This window comes from Anthonomus grandis, chromosome 10 (assembly GCF_022605725.1).
Source record: "Anthonomus grandis grandis chromosome 10, icAntGran1.3, whole genome shotgun sequence".
NCBI lineage: Eukaryota > Metazoa > Arthropoda > Insecta > Coleoptera > Curculionidae > Anthonomus > Anthonomus grandis.
In genome coordinates, this window is record NC_065555.1 from 16,978,411 (window position 1) to 16,997,726 (window position 19,316).

The window sequence follows — 19,316 nt, forward strand, 5'->3', positions numbered from 1 at the left end:
TGGGTTTTGAATATTCATTATATTGATTTCAGATAATATTCTATCCAAGATATTTATTTATAACATCCTATGTAATAAATTAATTTAATTAATTTATTACATAGGATGTTGTCGAGTTTAACATCTGACTATTCGGCGAAGGCGAGAAGGTCCATTGTGGAGCATATGGGGAAACATCTGTGGGAGTATTTTGCAATCGGAATAAATACATGCGCTCTTCAGTCATAACTTTTTGCAGCTTTTCCTGACAAAGTAAGGCACGATCCAGGGGCATCCGTTTCAGTTGTGTTGACAGACTTTTACAGAAGTGATCAAATTCATACCTACTCACTTTCTGTGGCAGAATTATATGCAGAAAGTGCAGATAATTTATCAATCGCCCTTTCTACATTCTCAACTTTAGAAAAAAGGCTCTTTTTTGAAGATGGAGCTTTCCAGTCTCTCTGGGTGTGACTCTGTATCTTTTGTGACTCTTTTATGTGCATCGTCATTTGCTAATGCTTCTACAGGTGTGGCATCTGAATCGTCAATATCTTGAGTCGGGCTTGATTTGCGTTGTGGAATCTGAAATAAATAGATATTGTTTATTAAATTGAATGGTACCTTTCACACACGTTCACACACATTTTTTCATTCATGCACAATTTTTTTTTAAAGTACAACATTTTTTACATCATTTATTCATTGTAGGTTGGCACTACAACGGCGTAGTGGGAAAAAGTAATGAAGGATTACTACACTCTTTGGAATTTTTCTAATTGCTGCGGGACTATGGATGGCAAACATGTTGCGATACGTTGCCCTAAGAAGAGCGGTTCTTATTTTTTTAACTATAAAAAAACGTTTAGTTTCATTCTTTTTGCAATTGTAGAAGCTAACTACAACTTTTTTTATATTGATGTCGGTACGAATTGTAGAGCAAACGATGCACTAGTATTTTCCAAATGCACATTTAATGAAGCTTTAGAGAATAATTGGCTAAACATACCAAATAATGGTGTCTTTGTGGGTGACGACGCTTTTCCTCTTAAAACCTTACAGCAAAAAATCATTATCCGACGAAGAAAAGATGTTTAATTACCGGCTATCCAGGGTGCGTCGCGTGGTAGAAAATGCGTTTGGCATTCTCGTATTGCGTTTTCGAATATTTGAAAAGGCCATTCCGCTGAAAGTAGAAACAACTGAACTATTAGTGAAAACAACACGTGTTCTTCATAACTGGCTCAGGACAACTCCTTCCCGACAAAACCCATATTTTTCAACTCATCTTGCGATCCTCCTAGCTGTTCTCGGGCTCCGATTCGCTTAGAGTTCGAGACTGCTAGAAGAATAATTACCTACGAGAGGGTGAAATGGGCAATCACGACATCCCCCCCTTCAAACCTCCGGGCATGGATGGATTATATCCATGCCTTTTGCAAAACAGGTTAGAAGCACTAACCCCACACATAGTCAGACTATTCAGGTCGTCCCTTGCTCAGGGCTACGTCCCAAAGTTATGGCGTCAAGTGAAAGTCGTCTTCATTCCGAAACCCGGAAAAAGCGATTTTACAGATCCCAAATCGTACCGACCTATCAGCCTTACCAGCTTTATGCTGAAGGCAATAGAGAGGCTGATTGATCGATACCTTAAGGAAAGCATCCTGGTCAACAAACCACTGCATGTGCACCTATACGCCTATCAGGCGGGCAAATCCACGGACCTGGCCCTACACCACCTCGTTAGGAAGGTGGAGGGTGCTCTGGGTAGTGGCAAGGCCTGTCTGGGTGCGTTTCTAGACATTGAAGGGATTCTAGACACCCCTTTTGCATTAATCTGCCAAGCACTCGAGAGCCGCGGCTCAGAATCCTGTTTGGTTAGCTGGATAGAGGCCATGCTCTCGAAACGTCATGTATTTGCCCAGCTCAACAACGAAATTGTCGAAACGTTGGCGGCTAGGGGCTGCCCGCAGGGAGGGGTATTGTCCCCTACCTTGTGGTGCCTTGTGGTCGACAGCCTGATAAATCTTTTAAACAATGCTGGCCTATACACACATGCCTACGCTGATGTTCGGGTAATCCTTTGCCCAGGGAAAGACGCCATCTCAATGCGGGGCCCTATGATGAGAGTCCTGCGTATGGTGGACATATGGTACCTCTCGGGGGGTCTCAGGATTAACGCCAAAAAAGCAGAGCTCCTACTATTCACGAGGAGACGTAGACTCCTGGCACGATCATGAAGACACCAGAATGAAGAAAGCCACCTGCGCGCTATGAGCCTGCAGGCGGGCTTTTGGCAATACCTGGGGTCTGTCTCCTAAGATCCTCCACTGGATCTACTCGCGCATTGTGAGACCTCTTCTCACATATGGGGCTATCGTTTGCTGGCCATGTACGGAGAAAGCGAAAATTCGTGCTCAACTGGACAGAGTCCAACGTCTTGCATGTCTCAGCATAACGGGTTCCATGCGGACGGCGCCAACTAGAGCGCTTGAGACTCTGCTGAGCCTTCCGCCTCTGGACCTCGTTGTGCAATTCGAGGCAATGAGGACTGCGTACAGGCTATACGTACTCGGCGAACTACGTGCTGGCGAGACCGGTCACGAAAAAATTTGGTCACGGGCCATACAGGAATGTCCTCTCCTTCTGATGGGCAGTGACTGCATGGTTCCAGTGACTGTGGACTGCGAGGGATTCGTGACGCACATTGCAGGTAGAGAGGAGTGGCAGCATTCCAACAGACCTGCATTGCTAAATAGGGGGACCATCTGGTACACAGATGGCTCCAGAATGAATAACAGAGCTAGATCAGGGCTTTGTGGTGGGATCCCACATATCAGTAGGGCATACTCGCTGGGGGAGCACGTCACTGTCTTCCAGACCGAAGTATTCGCTGTATTAAAATGCGGACAGAAAATCCTAAGCTGCGGACACCGCAATACAGTCGTATCAATATTCTCGGACAGCAGAGCTGCCATTAAGGCTATCACGGCCGCAAAGGTAAGCTCCAAGCTTGTACTAGAGTGCATAAAAGTCCTGAAAAAACTGGTACAGGTTGGATGCAGGGTCCAGCTCGTCTGGATACCTGGCCATGCAGGTAATGAGCAAGCGGACTCTCTTGCCAGACTGGGATCCGCGAATGTGCCGATGGGGCCGGAATCCATAGTTGGTATCGCCAAATGCATTGCGGTCGCGTCAATGAAGGGTCTGCTGGACAAATGGACCCACCGAAGATGGACTGAGTCCCCTGGTATGAGACAGGCCGAAGCGCACATAGGTGGGCTATCTTCCTGTCTCACCAAAAATCTACTACGCCTAAAAAGACGCGAAATTCGGCTAGTGACAGGTCTTTTAACCGGTCACTGGCACTTAAGAAGTCATCTCCATACTATCGGTATTGCGGACAACCCGGAATGCCGATGGTGCTATGAGGAGGATGAAACCGTTGACCATGTAGTCCGGGAGTGCCCAGCACTCACGCGCGCCGATTGCAGGCCATGCAGGTTCAAATACTTGGGTAACACTTTCAGTGTACCGAGCGACTTTAAGTCCTTCAGAACAGAGAGCCTTATCGGTTTAAGCTAATAAGTCTAAGGCCGTTGGGCTCTGGTAACCCCCGGTGGGGCATGACGGGTCCATCAGGAGACCTATATGCACAACTGCCTTGGCAGCCCACTGTTTCGTCAATTCAATTCAATTCAAACCCATATTTTAATGCAGAATTGGTTGATGCTAAACTATGGGAGCAAGGCAAGATTTTACCTGGAAATTGGCGGCAGCATGATGGTCTTAGAGATATTAAACTCACAATAAGTAACAACTCCAAGAGATCTGCTACAGACTTGCGTGATGATTAGGCAAAACAGTTTTGTTCCACAAAAATTGTTTCGTGGCGATGGAAAATGATTTAAACATTTCTTTATGATTTACGTTGCTAATATAGTTATTTAAGAATGAATGGTAGAGATTTTATTGGAAATCTCCGATAATCACACCTCTTATTTTGGAAATATTGAGTAGATAAAATATCATACTTACTTTAGTTGCTGTGCTACTCCTTGATACACATACTGCATTTAAAAAAGAATCTGCTAGTTTATACCAAAAAAGTTTTGGTACGTAAATATCATCTGACCCAACTCCACTCTTTGTTGACTGATTTACTTTAGCCAGCTCGGATGAGTATCTTGTACGGATTGTTTTTATTTTTAATTTAACATCTTCAACTGTGACCTCTTCGATACTTAACTCGTCGACGATTTCCTTCAAAGATCTTTCTCGGGCAGTTTTACTTTTATACTCTTCTATTTTCGTATTCCACAAGCACTGTCGGTTTTTAAGTAAGTTCAAAATGAACGGAGTCAAATAGAAGGAAGCGACTTGAAAACCATGTTTAATAATTTTACGTTGTAGAACGCTGATAAAAATGCTACAAACAACTATCCGCAGTAAATAACAGCCACCAATCGTCCTAAATTTTCAACCATTCACTAATCACTGTACGCCGCGCTGCGCCGCCGGGAATGTTTACATGAAACAAAGTAGAGCGGGTTCAATTTTATTTCATCTTCATCTTGGATGATCACTCGATGAATACTAGTTTCGACGATTTGCTTGTATTTCACTTTGGATGATTCATCCGAAATGATCACCCAAATTTAACCGTCTAAACGCGCCTTAAATTAACTCAGTTCATTTTATGATTGGGCGAAGGAAGGGATTTATTTGAGTCGATTTATCTCGCAATCGCACGACCCTTTAGTACGGGTATAAAATTACTTTATTTCAATATCGAATTCTTTATAGGTATATATTAATATTTCTAACCAATATCTCACGTTTAATATTTAATAATAGTTATTTTTTAATTTTTGTTAGAAGAATATAAATTACAATAAAAATGTAGCAGGAGGGATCTTGGAGAAATATTTTTGTTTAAAACTGTCATCAGCGCTCCCTGGCTTGACTCTACGAGTATATACACTCTTTACAAGGAGCGATCAAGCAAAACCAGATTTATCTGTTTTTGCTTCAGTTAAATATATATCGGATATTTTATAATGTAAAAGTGCTTGTTTTATTATGGGTATGTAGTTATTCACATTTATTAAGCTAAATATAATGTATTTATTAATTTATTTATTTAAAAAAAAACAAATTTTTTTATTACAAAAATGAAAGAATAATAAAAAATTGGGTTTTTAAATTTACTTGTCTTCGTAATGATACAAAAGTTAACACGTTTATTTTTTATTTTCTAAACACCACAAAAAACAGGGAAATTTTAAATATGCATTCCTTCGTCATCCTCGAGGCAATCACAAGCTTCGCTTTCATCTTGTTTTGGTATTTCTCTTTCGATAGCATCAGCGACTGGTTCAAGCAATATATTTTTGTACCACACTAGACTTTCATCATTTTCCCAGGTTGGTCCAAACTGTTGTGTCATCAGGTGAGCTAGGGATTTTTTCTTTTTTTCAGGTAGAGATCGCGATAAACATGAATAATTAAGAGGAAAAGCTTTTCAAAACAATAAAAAGACAGGAAAGTCTTTATCTGAAACTGGGGCGGAAATCACATCCAGCAAAACAAGCAATAAAAAGAGGCCAAACAGTTGAGCAGGCAAAAAAAGGCTGGTGTACCTGATCAAAAAGGGCATTAGTAAGGGGAGGCATATAGCTCTACACCCAATGGCTACAGACCAAGGGGCTGAGGCAGGACATGTCGCCCGGCAAAGTTCTGAAGAGGAGACGCCACCTGAACCACAGCCAAAAAGAGGGCCAAGGATGAAAAATCATCAACTTCGCGAGCTACAAAATCGCAGCAAACAAGCAAACCGGTGTCCACTCATAGGCGGCCCCACTGCCTCATACAAAGACATCACAAAGGGAGCCAAAACTGCGTTTCTAACAAAGGGCTATTCAAATAAGTCCCTCACGCCCTTACAAATTACCTCTATTCAGATTACTCTGGACAAAATTGTAGCTGGCAAGGATCAGGCTACAAAACCTGCTTTTCTGGAATGTGCCTACTTATAAGGCAGGATACCTAGCCCTGCATTGTAAGGATAGCGCGTTAGCTGAATGTGTGAAAGTAAATATCACCTCAAATCTTCCGACATGACACCATGGGAGGATGTCTTGCCGAATGCCATAGAGAAACACAAAATTCCTCAATCTCGCGTTGCAGTGGAATACTTTCCAAACTCGACTGCGCTAGTGACGAGCAAGATCTTGGATGTGCTAGAGCGGCAAAATCAAGTCATCTTCGTAGAAAAAAAGGCTCTCTTATTACATTGGTCCTTTTGATGGACCAAAAATTAGCAGCCAGTGATACAAAGTCAAACGGGAATCTAAACTTCCGGTTTGGCCAAATTATCTTCAGGCTCACTAGATATATGTACAGAAACATTAGTTCAGGAAATGGAGGCGGTAGTGTTGCGGAAGAAGAGAACGAGCCCCCTCCTTCCAACTCGGAGGTAACCAAATGAGGTGTGTCCAGGCAAATCTTCATCACGCTAAGGCTGCATCGATTGAAATTAGCAGAAGCTTTGCTGATTGCACCATCAACATAGGGCTTAAAAAAGAACTCTGGATATCAGAAGGCCGTATACGAGGCCTCAATGTATAAAACACTCAGATAATTCATGATACAGGAGCCCTTGGCTTGCAAGCAGGAGGAGGCAAAATTGCATCTAGATAGATATTTCCAATGGGACATTCCTTGAACTAGGTTTCGTCCTAGAGCCCACTTTCCTAACTGCAGGTTGGGAAACTTTGGATACTGCACTTAAGTAGCAGGGCCACATGTTCGGCGAAGGGCGACAGTGAAGGGGAACAGCGAGGAACCAGGTAGCGATCTTTAAAAGAGTGGAATGGGCTGTGAATTCATTCAGACCTTACAAGTCATCAGGGCCAGACGGCATTATTCCGGCACTTTTGTCAAGAGAAACTACTATAATCCATCGGGAAATGGTCAACATCTTCCAATCAAGCCTAATATTGGGATATGTTCCAAGGATTTGGAGGGCGGTAACGGTCATATTATACATACCCAATACATAATACATATTACATACCCAAGGGTGGGAACAGATAGTGAAGACCTTGGAGAAACTATTGGATTGGTACCTCACGATGGAAGTACTCTCCATGACACCGTTGCATTGCCTCTAATTTGCCTATCAGAAGGGCAAATCAACTGTTTCGGTATTGCATAAAATAGTTCAGGATATAGAAAAAGCCTTGGAATTCAAGGAAATAGCCCTGTGTGCATTTATGGACATTGAGCCTTCGATAATGCGGACGTCCTCGCAATGGAAACAGCACTCTCTAATAAAGGAGCTGATCCGGCCATAGTACAGCCAATCGGTTCTTAGCGCCCTGAGCGGTTGCACATACAGGTCCAGACTACCACTGGAATGCCGCAGACTACCACTTAACGACCTGGCTATTGCGAATCAGATAAAGACTGATCTGATTCCGACTCGTCGTACGCCGTAGTACCCAGACCCTTTTCTCTGGTACCCAGACCCCCTGGTTCAGGCCATGAGGAGTACGCCGGTATTGAGATGGACAACATCTACGCAAAAAAGGGGTTGAAGGGAACTCTATTGGCCCTAGCCCATCTTGTAGGTTTAACAAAGATATCCCTAAAGGAGTGATCGCGAAATGGACATCGTCCACGTGACATGACACCAATGGGTTGGTTCAGTCCAAAAAGTTCTCGAGCTTTGACTCTCAAAGGGCGGATCTAGCTCTAGGACTGGACAGGAAAAGCCTAAGGACGCTGAAAGCCTATAGGTGCGCTCACAGGCCACTGCACCTGCAATGGTCACCTATTATACAGAATGGGCTTATGCGGCACATACACCCGTAGATTCTGCGGCGAGGAAGAGGAGTCCATAAGATGGTCCATTTGATTGCAAATTGTAGAGCACTGGGCCACAGGAGATACAGGATTCTACACACATATCAATAAATCAGCAATGGTCGCCAGTGCAAAAGGCCACTCTGGGCCAGACTTCATTGCGCTATAAAATCACTTTATTTTGATATCAAATTTTTGAGGTATATATTAATATTCTTAATCAATTTCTCACGTTTAATATTAAATAATGCTTATTTTTTAATCTTTTGCTAGAGAGATATAAATTACAATAAAAAAGTATCAGAATGAATCTTGACCCTGACTTGTTCCTACGCGTATCTGTACATGTATTAAATGCCAACTTGTTGCTATGTAGTTTAAACATTCATTTAAAGTAAAAGCAGATATTGCTCAAATACTTAGAATATCTGCTCCTCAGTCAGCTGTCTGATTGGGGAATTAGATGGTCATTGGTCAACGATAAGTTGAATTTACAGCTTAGTTTGTGAATAAACGATTAATTAAACTGTGTGTGTATGCCTTATTTCACTCGCCGTATACCGCAAAGGCCCACATTGGTGACCCCGACGTCCACTGAAGTGCCCGACTGCTTTAGTGACTAATAATTGTGAATCGCTTTGAAATTCGACTAAAAATATCGAAATCATGCCTGACACCGAATCATCAGCAACCAAGACTTCTGCTACGCCTAGCCAAGCCGACAACTCATCAGATCAAACTATAATTACACGAGTTGGGATTAAAGCCCCGGAATTTTGGAGCACTGAACCCGAACAATGGTTTTTACGTTTAGAGGCGCAATTTCGTCAAGCTAAAATTACCTCAGATGACTAAGTTTGATCATACTGTTGCTAGTGCTAATAGTGATATTCTTTCGGAGGTTGCTGTGTTGCTGATATTGTAAAAACCCGAATACCGTTGACCATCTAATTCCCCAATCAGACAGCCAACAGCTGACTGAGGAGCCGATAGTCTAAGCTTCGCACCAACGTTGCCACACCGTCATATGTGGGGCGGATGATGTACGTAAGTCCGCCACAACTTCTTCCTTCACATCAGTCGATGGGGCCTAAATATAATCTGTCAATAAACACTGTTGTTAGTGTTGTTACGTATCAAATGGTTGCTAGGTAGCTTAAACATCCTTTTAGAATAAAAGAAGATATTGCTCAAATATTTCTTTCTTCACGTTAGCTGATGGGTTTCTGTCTAATGTCTGTGAAGCTAGCGTCTGATATCCAGCAACCAAAATTGAGAACGCAGCATATGTCGTTTGCTAATAACCTTTTTATTAATTACTTATTTTGCTTGGTATTACGACACTATTAATAAAAGGAATTAAATTGCAATTAAACTTCTAATTTACAAGGGATGTATATTGCAACAAAAATAATATAAAAAATACCTAAAAATGTCTTTATTCAACTTAGTTGCGTAGACAATGAGCTAAATCTAATCACACTGCCATACAAAAGCGGCGAATCCGTACAACAAAAATATAAATTTTTCCACTATATATGTAACAGCCCCACAGGGCAGTCTACAGGATCTTTATATGATGGATTATTATAGAAAATTATTGAAAAATTGGCAATGTGACGACATGCAACTAAAATGTTTTAATAGTTTCCGCAATTATTATATTGGAAGTAGATATCAAAGAAACCGTCAACGAAGTTCTTCCGATATAACCAAAAAGATATTTTAGTTGTGTGTGTCCAACCAACGCTGCTTTTTTTTTGCAAATTTTCAATATTATCCCATAAATTAATTGATGTATTTCCCTGAGGACCACCGTGGAAGCTGTACATAAATTGAAATTTTTTACTTATAATATGGTTAAGATCCTTTACTTATAATATCCTTAAGATGCTTATTGACTAAATTTACTACTAATAAGAATGAGAATATTACTTGAATCTCTATTTAACCTACAGCAATATTGTGGGAAAGCAATAATAATAAATATATAGGAGATACTAGATTTTTTTGGTGTTTATCCTGAGTGAGAATTTGACAGTATACAGACCTTAAAGATAAAAGTAGATAGTAAAGTATAGTAATATAGAATAAGCCTACAAATAAGATTATATAGTTATACTATTTATGCTGAGCTATATCTAGAAACAAAAAACATTGAAAACTACTTGTGTGCCATTTGTATAAAAATATGAACCTATTCTTAAATATGTAACTAAATTTGTGACACGTTTAAGAACTTACTGGAAATATAGGACGGTTGTAGATCGAACACACTCAAATTAATTTAAAAAATGAACCAAATAATGCTGTACTGTATTTAATTCTAAAAAGATAATGCTGAAGCAGTACTTAGTTATCACATCTTTTTAAATAATAATATATAATATATTATATTGCTTAATTTCGAAATAAAAAACAATAATTTTCGAAAGCTGCACAACTAAAGCTCGATCACAATTTTCCACATTCAAAAGCCCGCCTTAAGACTACAATAAAAAATTTTGGTTTAACGAAATACTGAAATTTTCCATGAAAAAACTTAACGGTTGATATGGTACGAAATATCACAACTATCATTGATACTTTGTGAAAATGAAAACTAACAAAAATTCCCCCTATCAAAATGATTAAGTCATTATCGGTAAACCCTTAATGGTTTTCCACGTCGTTTCCACCGCCGGCGCAGCACGACAGTCTACTATCTCCACTTTTTTTGGTGAGATCGACGGTGTCATTTATTACTGTTTCATTTTTATCTGCCCTGGATTCCAATCTGCAATATTTGAAATGATTAATAAATGTTTATGTAACTTTCATATATTTTAAAAACTCCCTAATATATTACTAAATACTTTATTTAAATTAATTCCAAAAAATCTCCTAAAGATACCTAAAAAAGAACATGTTTAAGCTGCTCACTTTTTTTTAGGATAGTCGTAGATAGTCAATGTTATTCACGAAGATCAACTTATTTATTACTCCTATGTGATAACTAATTTCAATTAAAAAAAATTGAAAATTTCTGGTCTACAGTAAGAATCGCCTCCTGGTATATATTTTCATATCAAAGACAGTTAAAAAACTGGACTAATTATGAGAACTTTTACAGTGTCTGTCCTTTTTTTGAATTATTAACTTGCAAAGTTTTCAATGTACGAAGAGGAATATTGTAGTTGACTCTGTCATGCTTTAAATAAGTCTGTATAAATCAAGTCAACTTACAACTTACAGGGCATGTAATATGTCTACAATATCAAGATAGCACTAACTTAACAACCAAACAATTTTGGTATTTTAGATTGTGAACATACAGCAATGTAGTTTCCACATCATCTGTGCTCTTTTAATTTTTTTTTTGTTTTTTTCGAGAGAGACTTTTACATAAGAGATTTATTTAAAAAAATAACCGTCTATATTTCCCGTAGAAAACAGCATCACACAATATTAATGAAAAAATTGTGAAAAGAGCTATGGTCAAAAATGGTGTTTTTGAGAATTTTCAAAGTGCTCTTATCCCTACAGATTAGCTAATACCCTATCATAACCCAGTATTTTTGTGATATACAGGGTGTCCGGAGAGTCTACGATAATGCTGAAGGGGCTGATGGAGCAACTCATAAGCACCCAGAAAAACATAAAATGGTTTTCGAGATGTTGGCATTTTAGTGCAAGTCACCAAAATCCTACTCATGTATCAGATTTTCAATTGTCACACCTTAAAAATTCATAATTTTTATATGTTTTTTTCTTAGCTTTTCAACACTGAATAGCATTTTACTGATCAAAGACAAACATTAAACTAAACAGCCAAAACATTTAATAGGACTATTCCAAAATGAAGTATTACTTATTTTTGTCTTTAATATCTCAACTTTGACCCCTCATACTGGACCAAAAAATTGTATTGCAACTTGGCTAATACCTTATAAAGGTGGCGGATTTAATCTACTTTTAAAGTTACCCAATATATTTAAAAAAAACGGTTTATTATTATTGTGATGGAGTGAAAGATAAATCTGATCTACATTATGAAAAAAATAAAACAAATTTATAATTATGTTATGTTCAAAAAGTATTTTTATTTAACTTTAAATTTGTAAAAACTCATATAATACGTTCGAACTGTCTACCACCAACACGAATGCAGGTGATGGTGACATCTTTTAATAAACGACCTTGATCCATCTTGCATTCCTGGCAGCATTAAGATCTTGGGCTGCATCATTTATTCGCTGCCGTAATTCAGCAATATTATTTATTGGCCTTGCATAAACAATTTATGCAACCCCAGTAAAAAAAATTAGGAGGTTTAGGTCTGGAGACCTGGGAGGCCATAAAATTTGACCATGTCGGCCGATCCATCTGTTGGGGTAGGTTTGGTTTAAATATCGACGAACTTCATGGGCATAATGTGCCGGGCAACCATCGTACTAGAACCACATTATTCGGCGATTGGCCAAAGAAACATGTTCTAAAAGAATTGGTAGATCGTTTCAACAAAAACCTAAGTTAGCCTGCGAGTTCAAATTTTTTTTCTGGTAATTCGAATGAGCCAATTAAACGTCCGTTCAAGATACCGGTTCACAAGTTTACTTTAAATCGGTACTGCGACCTTTTATCTCGAATAGAGTGGGGATTTTCCAACGCATAGGTGTGCAAATTGTGCATGTTCATAAAGCCATCCTTTTTGAAAGTCTCATCCGACCACAGTATATTATCTAAAAAATTCGGATCCTCTTGATTTTTTTGCAACATTCTGCGGCAAAATTGCAGGCATGGTTCGTACTCTCGAGGCAGTAGGCTTTGCATCCTTGAACATGATATGGGTGATATTGAAATCGCCTAGTGATGTCGTTTACTAGTTTCGGTGTCCCTGTTCTTCTTTCGATTGCTCGTGCCGAAGTAGCCGGATCATTTTCAATTTCTTCTAAAACTTGGTCAACATAACCAAAAAGAGGTCTTCTATTGCCAGGTACATATTTTAAAACTATATTTGGGGAATCTCTGAGCAACCCTCCTGATTATAAGTTTGATTACAGTCTGGATTTAAAATGCATTTCTTTTTTTTTGTTAAACATACTTGATGAAATTTTACGCCTTCCTAACAGAAACTCTTTTGACCCTGATGGTCATTGCAATACTCAACATGTGTGTGTTCAGTCTGTAATTCCCAAGCACTGTAAGAGATTGCTTAGTGATCATCAACATGGTCTTTCTCAGGGTAGATCTACGGTGACTAACTTGTTGACTTACCAATATGATTTGATCGGTGCTTTTGATAGGTCTGTACAGGTTGATACTGTGAATACAGACTTCTCAAGGGCCTTTGATAGGGTTTGTCATGATCATCTGGTTAGGGAGTTTGGGGCTATCGGCCTTGACTTTAGTCGAATTTCGTCATAGTTTTTTGATCTGATGTACACAGTTAGGATAAATAGTTATTTTTCAAATGGTATTGAAGTATCTTCAGGTGTGCCTCATGATGTTCATAAGAGATTCGAGGGATGTGATTTTGCTGATGATTTTAAACTGGGTAAACCCATTGAGTCATATCTTAGCGGTGAGCTACTTCAATTGGATTTAACTAATATTGAGTGGTGTAATAGCAATAATCTGCAACTGAGTGAAGAAAGAGTGAAGAAGAGATTACGAATTCTTCTGGTTTCAAGATTTGGGTAGTTAGAGCAGTTTTTGTGAAATCATTTATTTCTCTAATTTCCTTAGCAATTTTCAAGAGTTTTGCCAATTATTTTACAAAATAATTGTAATATTCGTAAACGCTTTATAAACCTCAACTGCCTGGAAAGATTTTATTTTTATTCCAGGCAGTTGATGGCGTTCTAATTTTCTTATTTAAATAAATGTTTATAATAGTTTTAAACATTCATTTATAATAGAATAGTTGCCTAGAAAAATGAAATAATGTCATACATGAATGTTTCTTGTACTTTAAAAACTGCCAGAGTTAGAGGGAATTTTACTAATCAAGTTCTAAAAGTCACCATGTCATCAAAATGTTTATTCATTAACTAAAAAACGTTATAGCAGTTCAGATTTCTAACACAGATTCTTGAAATGTTAAAAAAAAACAAAATTAAACTAGGAGCAAAGTAAGTTTCCTTACTACGACTACTAGCACCTGTCAATTTTTGAAAAGGTTTGAAAACAAATAGAACTTGCTAAACCACCATCTAAGCAGCTTTGAAATCTGGTATTTGCTAACTAGTTATTAAATAAAAAATGGGTCAAAAAAAATGTGTTTCATTTAACTGCCTGCTATTAATAGCAAGTTACATAAGTTCATTAAATTAAAAATATCACTGTGCCAAAATTTCTGACTGAAACATGCATAATATCTTTTTGAAAATTAATAGTGAAGTAATACTCCAGTCTTATTAACATTTTTTAACATTAAATTATTTATTTTCACGTGTTCTATAGAATAAAAAAATTAGGGATATTTGGAGACCATATCTACCGGGTGACACAGGAAAAAGGGAACACTTAATAACTATTTTACTATTTGTTTATTCAATTTTATCAACAAATAAAATTTGGTATACCAATAGAATTATTATAAGAGCATCTTTTGACATATTCAGCTGTTTTCGGATTATGTTTTAAATCGGTTTATAAATAATCCCATAAGGAGAAAAAAAATTAACTCATATAGCACTCCTGGGTCCAACACTTTTTAATATATATATTAATTCCTTGTGTGAACTAAACATACTAAACACAAAAATTTTTGCATATGCACATTATACCACCATTATTTTTTGGGGAAACTCGTGGTATGATGTTAAAGAAAAACTTTTGAGGTTGTAAAAAATTATTTTGACACATTTATACTATCACTTAACATAGACAAAACTTGCTATATGGCTTTTTCACTAACCGAAGCGAACCGTCCAGATTATAGTTCAATAGAAATAAACAACACATCACGAATTAAAGAAACGAAGTCAATAAAATACCTGGGTATAGTAATTGATTCACACCAAAAATGGGATTAACATGTACTATACTTACGGAATAAAATAAGAAGTTTAATTCCAAAATTTTATATTTTGCGTGAAATATTAAACAAAAAAACAACTATTATGTCATACAAAGCATTTGTTGAACCATTACTTGCCTATGGGATCGGTGTGGGGTGGTATGTACTCTAGCAATCTAGAACAGCTAAGGACCAGTCAAAACTATATTCTCAAAGTTATTTTTAAAAAAGCAAGACTGTTTCCAACCTTTCACCTTTACTTTACTATATTGGAACCTGCAGTATTCGTGCACTGTACATATTGTCTCTTTGTAAATTTACTTATTTAAAAGATTGGATTAAAACAAATTTTATATAACACAAACACAACACTAGGCAAAACATTAACAAGCACTTAAAAATACCATCATCAAAAAGAAATCTCAATCTCAGATCTGCCACCTATTTAGCACCCAAATTTTACAACCTAATTCCACTAGATATCAGAAATTTAAAAACCAAAAAACTTTTTAATAAAAATGTCAAACAATTCATTTGTAATAACTTAAGTCTTTTTTTGAAGTTTCTCTGATACATGAATAAGTATGTAGTACGCTATTTTCGTGTAAAGTAATTAAATTGTTTTTGATATTATATAGATGCCAATTTTGATCCAATTAGTTATACAATATTTATTTATTGCACACACAGGTATGCTTACCTAGGTGCAATCTAAACCTGTAAGAATTTATAATAAAAATTATGTTTACTAGTATGTAAGTATTGATTTGTAAATTTCTTGAATAAACTTTATTAAGATTTAAAATAAACGAGTTTAACTAATAGAAATAGCATAGAAGAATTTGGTTTCTTAAATAGGAGGCTGCGTTTTGACGCGTTCTTGAGTATTTTTCAATTGACATAATACATGACATCTTGTCAAGTTCAATTATTATTTGTTATTCAAATAAATTTGCCATAGTTTTTGAAAGAATTTCAATGTTTACTAATATTTGAAATGTTTGCCGACTGTATTTCTGAAAAACTGATTTAAGTAATAAAATACAATGTAAATTATTATTTCAAATTTTCAATGCTTTTAGAACACCTTATTTTAAAATTTAAAAAAAATAATTTTTTTCTATGAGCATAAAGCGGCAAATTTAAAATAAAAAAGTTAGTGTCACTTCCTGTTAAACCGGAAGTAACAAAAAATAATAGAATATATCAAAAAATGCTCCTATGACTATTCTATCAATATAGCAAATTTTATTTGTTTATCTTGAAAAGTAAAAAAAGTTATTAAGTGTTCTCTTTTTCTTGTGTCACCCGGTATATCTTTACACCATATCTAAGACATTTGATGTAATTTATTATTTCCCATTGAGTTAGTTTCCATTTCATTAGAGTAATTTTGTATGTTTTCCAAGCTCTTCACTTCATGTCCTCTTTCAAGATAAGTAGTTTTTAGAGTAACTTTTTATTTCTTCTAGGTGTATAATGTAATTTGTTATGCTGCGAAGGAATTTGTATTAAATAACATATTTTCCCGACTTTTGGAGACAATGTTGATTTCTTCTGGGAGTCATTTTTATGTCTTCTAGACATAGAAAACAATTTTTAATGCTTTTTAGACATTCCACTTTATGCCAGACATTTTATAGGACTGGAATGCATAAGAACTTTCCAGACAGGATTTAAAATAATTTCTCATGTTTTTTCAGACCTCTGGAGTACATTTCTTAAAGTTTTATTTCTTTAATTTTAATTCCTCCTCTGCAGTTTCTATAGTGGATACACTTTTAAAGAAAAATATATGGTTAGAGGTTAATAGACCCGACTGCCACTACTGCTTCAGATAATCAGACTCTATATGACTATAGTTTCACAAAAATACTAAACTTTTCTATTGCACTTACCTCTGCCAATGTTTCACTGCCAACTTAAAGGCCTCCTGCACATTACTGGCATTCTTAGCTGAAGTTTCTATACAAGAAGTTATGCCATTTTCATTGCCATTTCCATTTCCATCCATTTCCAGTTGGGAAACTTCTCGTTCTTCTACAGGCACATCTGACTACAAATAATAAAACATTCCAGTCTTGTAATTATAAAGCTGGGGCATGCTATACCTTATTTCCGACAACAATAAAGGGTATTTGACTGCTCTCTTTGAGATCGGCATAATAACTAAACTCTTTTCGCCACACTTCAAGATTCCTAAAACTTGTTTTATCATCTATTGCATATGTTAACATGCATATATCACTGCCCCTGTAAAAAGGGGTTCTTAAGGTTTTGAATCTTTCTTGCCCTGCAGTGTCCCATATCTACATAATATTATGCTGATTAATAATAATATAATAGGAAATTAAAACACTTACCTGTAAAGTGTACATTTGGCCATCAATATCTAAATCTTTGTTCAAAAATTCCACTCCTATAGTGTGAAATGAATGTTCATCGAACTGGTTAGAAACAAACCGATTCATGAGGCAACTTTTGCCCACACCTCCATCACCGAGAATGACTACTTTCAATAAAGGATTTTTTGTGTTTGATCTCATTTCAAAAAGTGATCTGTTTGTTGAATTTCATGTACTGTTGTCTGCCTCCCACATGTTATATCCCTAATAATATAAAAAGTTTTGTTCCAGTTAGAACCTTATCTTTTATATGTAATGAAATTGATATAAAGTTTGTATGTTACTATTATTGTTTGAATTGAGTCATCAATGTTTTGCGCACTATTAGATTTGTAATGCCTTGCCCTAAATAAGATTCCTTTATTGATGTTATTTAGCAATTTTAACAAAGTTTAGTGATAATTAAAATCAATTTAAACAAAGGTTCAACTTTCAAGGTTCCTAAGTTTGAATTACGAAATCACGCACTTACATTTACACAAAAAGCCTCTCATTTTATTGCTTGGAAAAGGGGTATTGAAAGCTTACCGATCAATACAGTTTTCGCCTTATTTCCCAGAAGTTTTCCTCGTGAATATTTAAAAGAAAACTCGATATTTTCCATAAATTGTGTGGAGTAATAAAAACCAAAATGTCATGTAAAATAAACAAAACGCCAAAATCATATGTTATCTTATTGGCCAATCGAATTACTTCCTGCCCCTCCCTTTATCTTTAAGATCTTGATTCCAAATAGGGAATAATCGCGCAAAGCGAGATCGATATAGTAGAGAGGTTGAGCGTATGCCGTAAACGTTAATTTACGTAATAATAATAAAATTAATTTGTGATTATTGAAATGTAAATAGAAATATTATATATATATATATATATATATATATATATATATATATATATATATAAAATGGTGTGGGTGTGTAAAATGGGTGTTTTAAAATTCACTACATATATTTTAAGGGCGTATTCCTGAGGTCAAAATAATACTTTTTTTCCTATAAACATGGGTCCAAAAATGCACCCCCTTCAAGCTACAGCCATCGCAAGAAGTGTAAAAAAAATCGATTTTTTATCGATTATAGACGAGGCTTTTTACATATCCCCAGAAAAAAAATCCAGAGGATTGCAGTCCAGGGAGCTTGGAGGCCATGGTATTGGGCCTGCTCTACCAATCCATCTCTCAGGAAACACAAAGTTCAAATAGTGACGCACTGTTATACGGAAATGAGGGGGGGCACCGTCATGCATAAACCACATGTTCGCTCGCACATTTAAAGGTACATTGTCTAGTAAACCATTTAAATGGTGCTGTAGAAAGTCTAAATAAGTGTCGCCAACTAAAATTCTAGGAAAAAAGAAAGGACCAATTAACTCATCTGCCACTAAACCTGCCCATACATTAACGCTAAAGTGCTCCTGGTGGTGAGATGCCTAATGTCGTGCGGATTCTCTGCTGCCTAAACATGCACATTGTGAAAATTCACCACCCCTTCCCGCGAAAAATGAGCTTTGTCTGTGAATAGAATACTTGATAAAAAATTGCAAACTGTAAGCGCCTTGGGAAATCTTGAGGTAGCAAAGCTTGAACTCTTTAAATATGGTATGGATACAAGCTATTTTCGTGCAAAAACCCGTCAGACAGTTGCATGAGAAACATCCAAATTCCGAGCTATTTGTCGGGTGCTTAGGCCAGGATCGTCGTCAATGGCATTCAAAATTTGCTCCTCTGTCACTGGGTTTCGTGCTTGTTGCGGTCTGCCTGGATTGTTCCTGGGGGTCCGAAAACTACCGTATTCCCTAAGATGCCGATGTGACTCTGAAAATGTTCGTACATTCGGGAGTCGGCGATTAGGAAACCTTAACTGATACAATCTTTGAGCTTCATACGCGTTACCATCAGCAAGACCATAAACAAAATGGATGTCTGCAAGGTGTTCGAATGAATAACGTTCATTTTCCATTTTAGCAATGTTAGCGTTTAGAAATAAAACATGGGAATAAAAACTACACTTTAAATCTAAAACGGGAAGTAAACCACTGGAATTAAACAAAGTCAACAATGA

At 36.8% G+C, this 19,316-nt stretch overlaps 1 protein-coding gene across 3 annotated transcripts; it reads right to left on the reverse strand.

Annotated features, from left to right (window-relative positions):
• On the reverse strand, window positions 1-17,940 carry LOC126740965 (ras-related protein Rab-9A). Of its 3 annotated transcripts, none has more exons than XM_050447175.1 (5): window positions 17,785-17,940; window positions 17,215-17,460; window positions 16,963-17,160; window positions 16,750-16,907; window positions 1-564 (listed from the first exon to the last, which is right to left on the reverse strand). In XM_050447175.1, exons 2-5 carry the CDS (start codon window positions 17,395-17,397, stop codon window positions 504-506), a joined length of 600 nt encoding a protein of 199 aa, XP_050303132.1. In that variant the 5' UTR covers window positions 17,398-17,460; window positions 17,785-17,940; the 3' UTR covers window positions 1-503. The 3 variants fall into 3 exon arrangements, with proteins under 3 accessions (XP_050303132.1, XP_050303130.1, XP_050303131.1); XM_050447173.1 differs by lacking the exon at window positions 1-564 and adding an exon at window positions 9,272-10,624 and having other exon boundaries at window positions 17,785-17,939; XM_050447174.1 differs by lacking the exon at window positions 1-564 and adding an exon at window positions 9,272-10,624 and having other exon boundaries at window positions 17,729-17,893.
• Between the last annotated feature and the right edge of the window lie 1,376 nt (window positions 17,941-19,316).

Coding starts and splice junctions, on each gene's coding strand:
- LOC126740965 (XM_050447173.1), bottom strand. CDS start 17,397: ATGAGATCAAACACAAAAAATCCTTTATTGAAAGTAGTCATTCTCGGT. Junction 17,161..17,214: donor GCCAAATGTACACTTTACAG/GTAAGTGTTTTA, acceptor AATATTATGTAG/ATATGGGACACTGCAGGGCA. Junction 10,625..16,749: donor GCAGTGAAACATTGGCAGAG/GTAAGTGCAATA, acceptor CAAATATTGCAG/ATTGGAATCCAGGGCAGATA.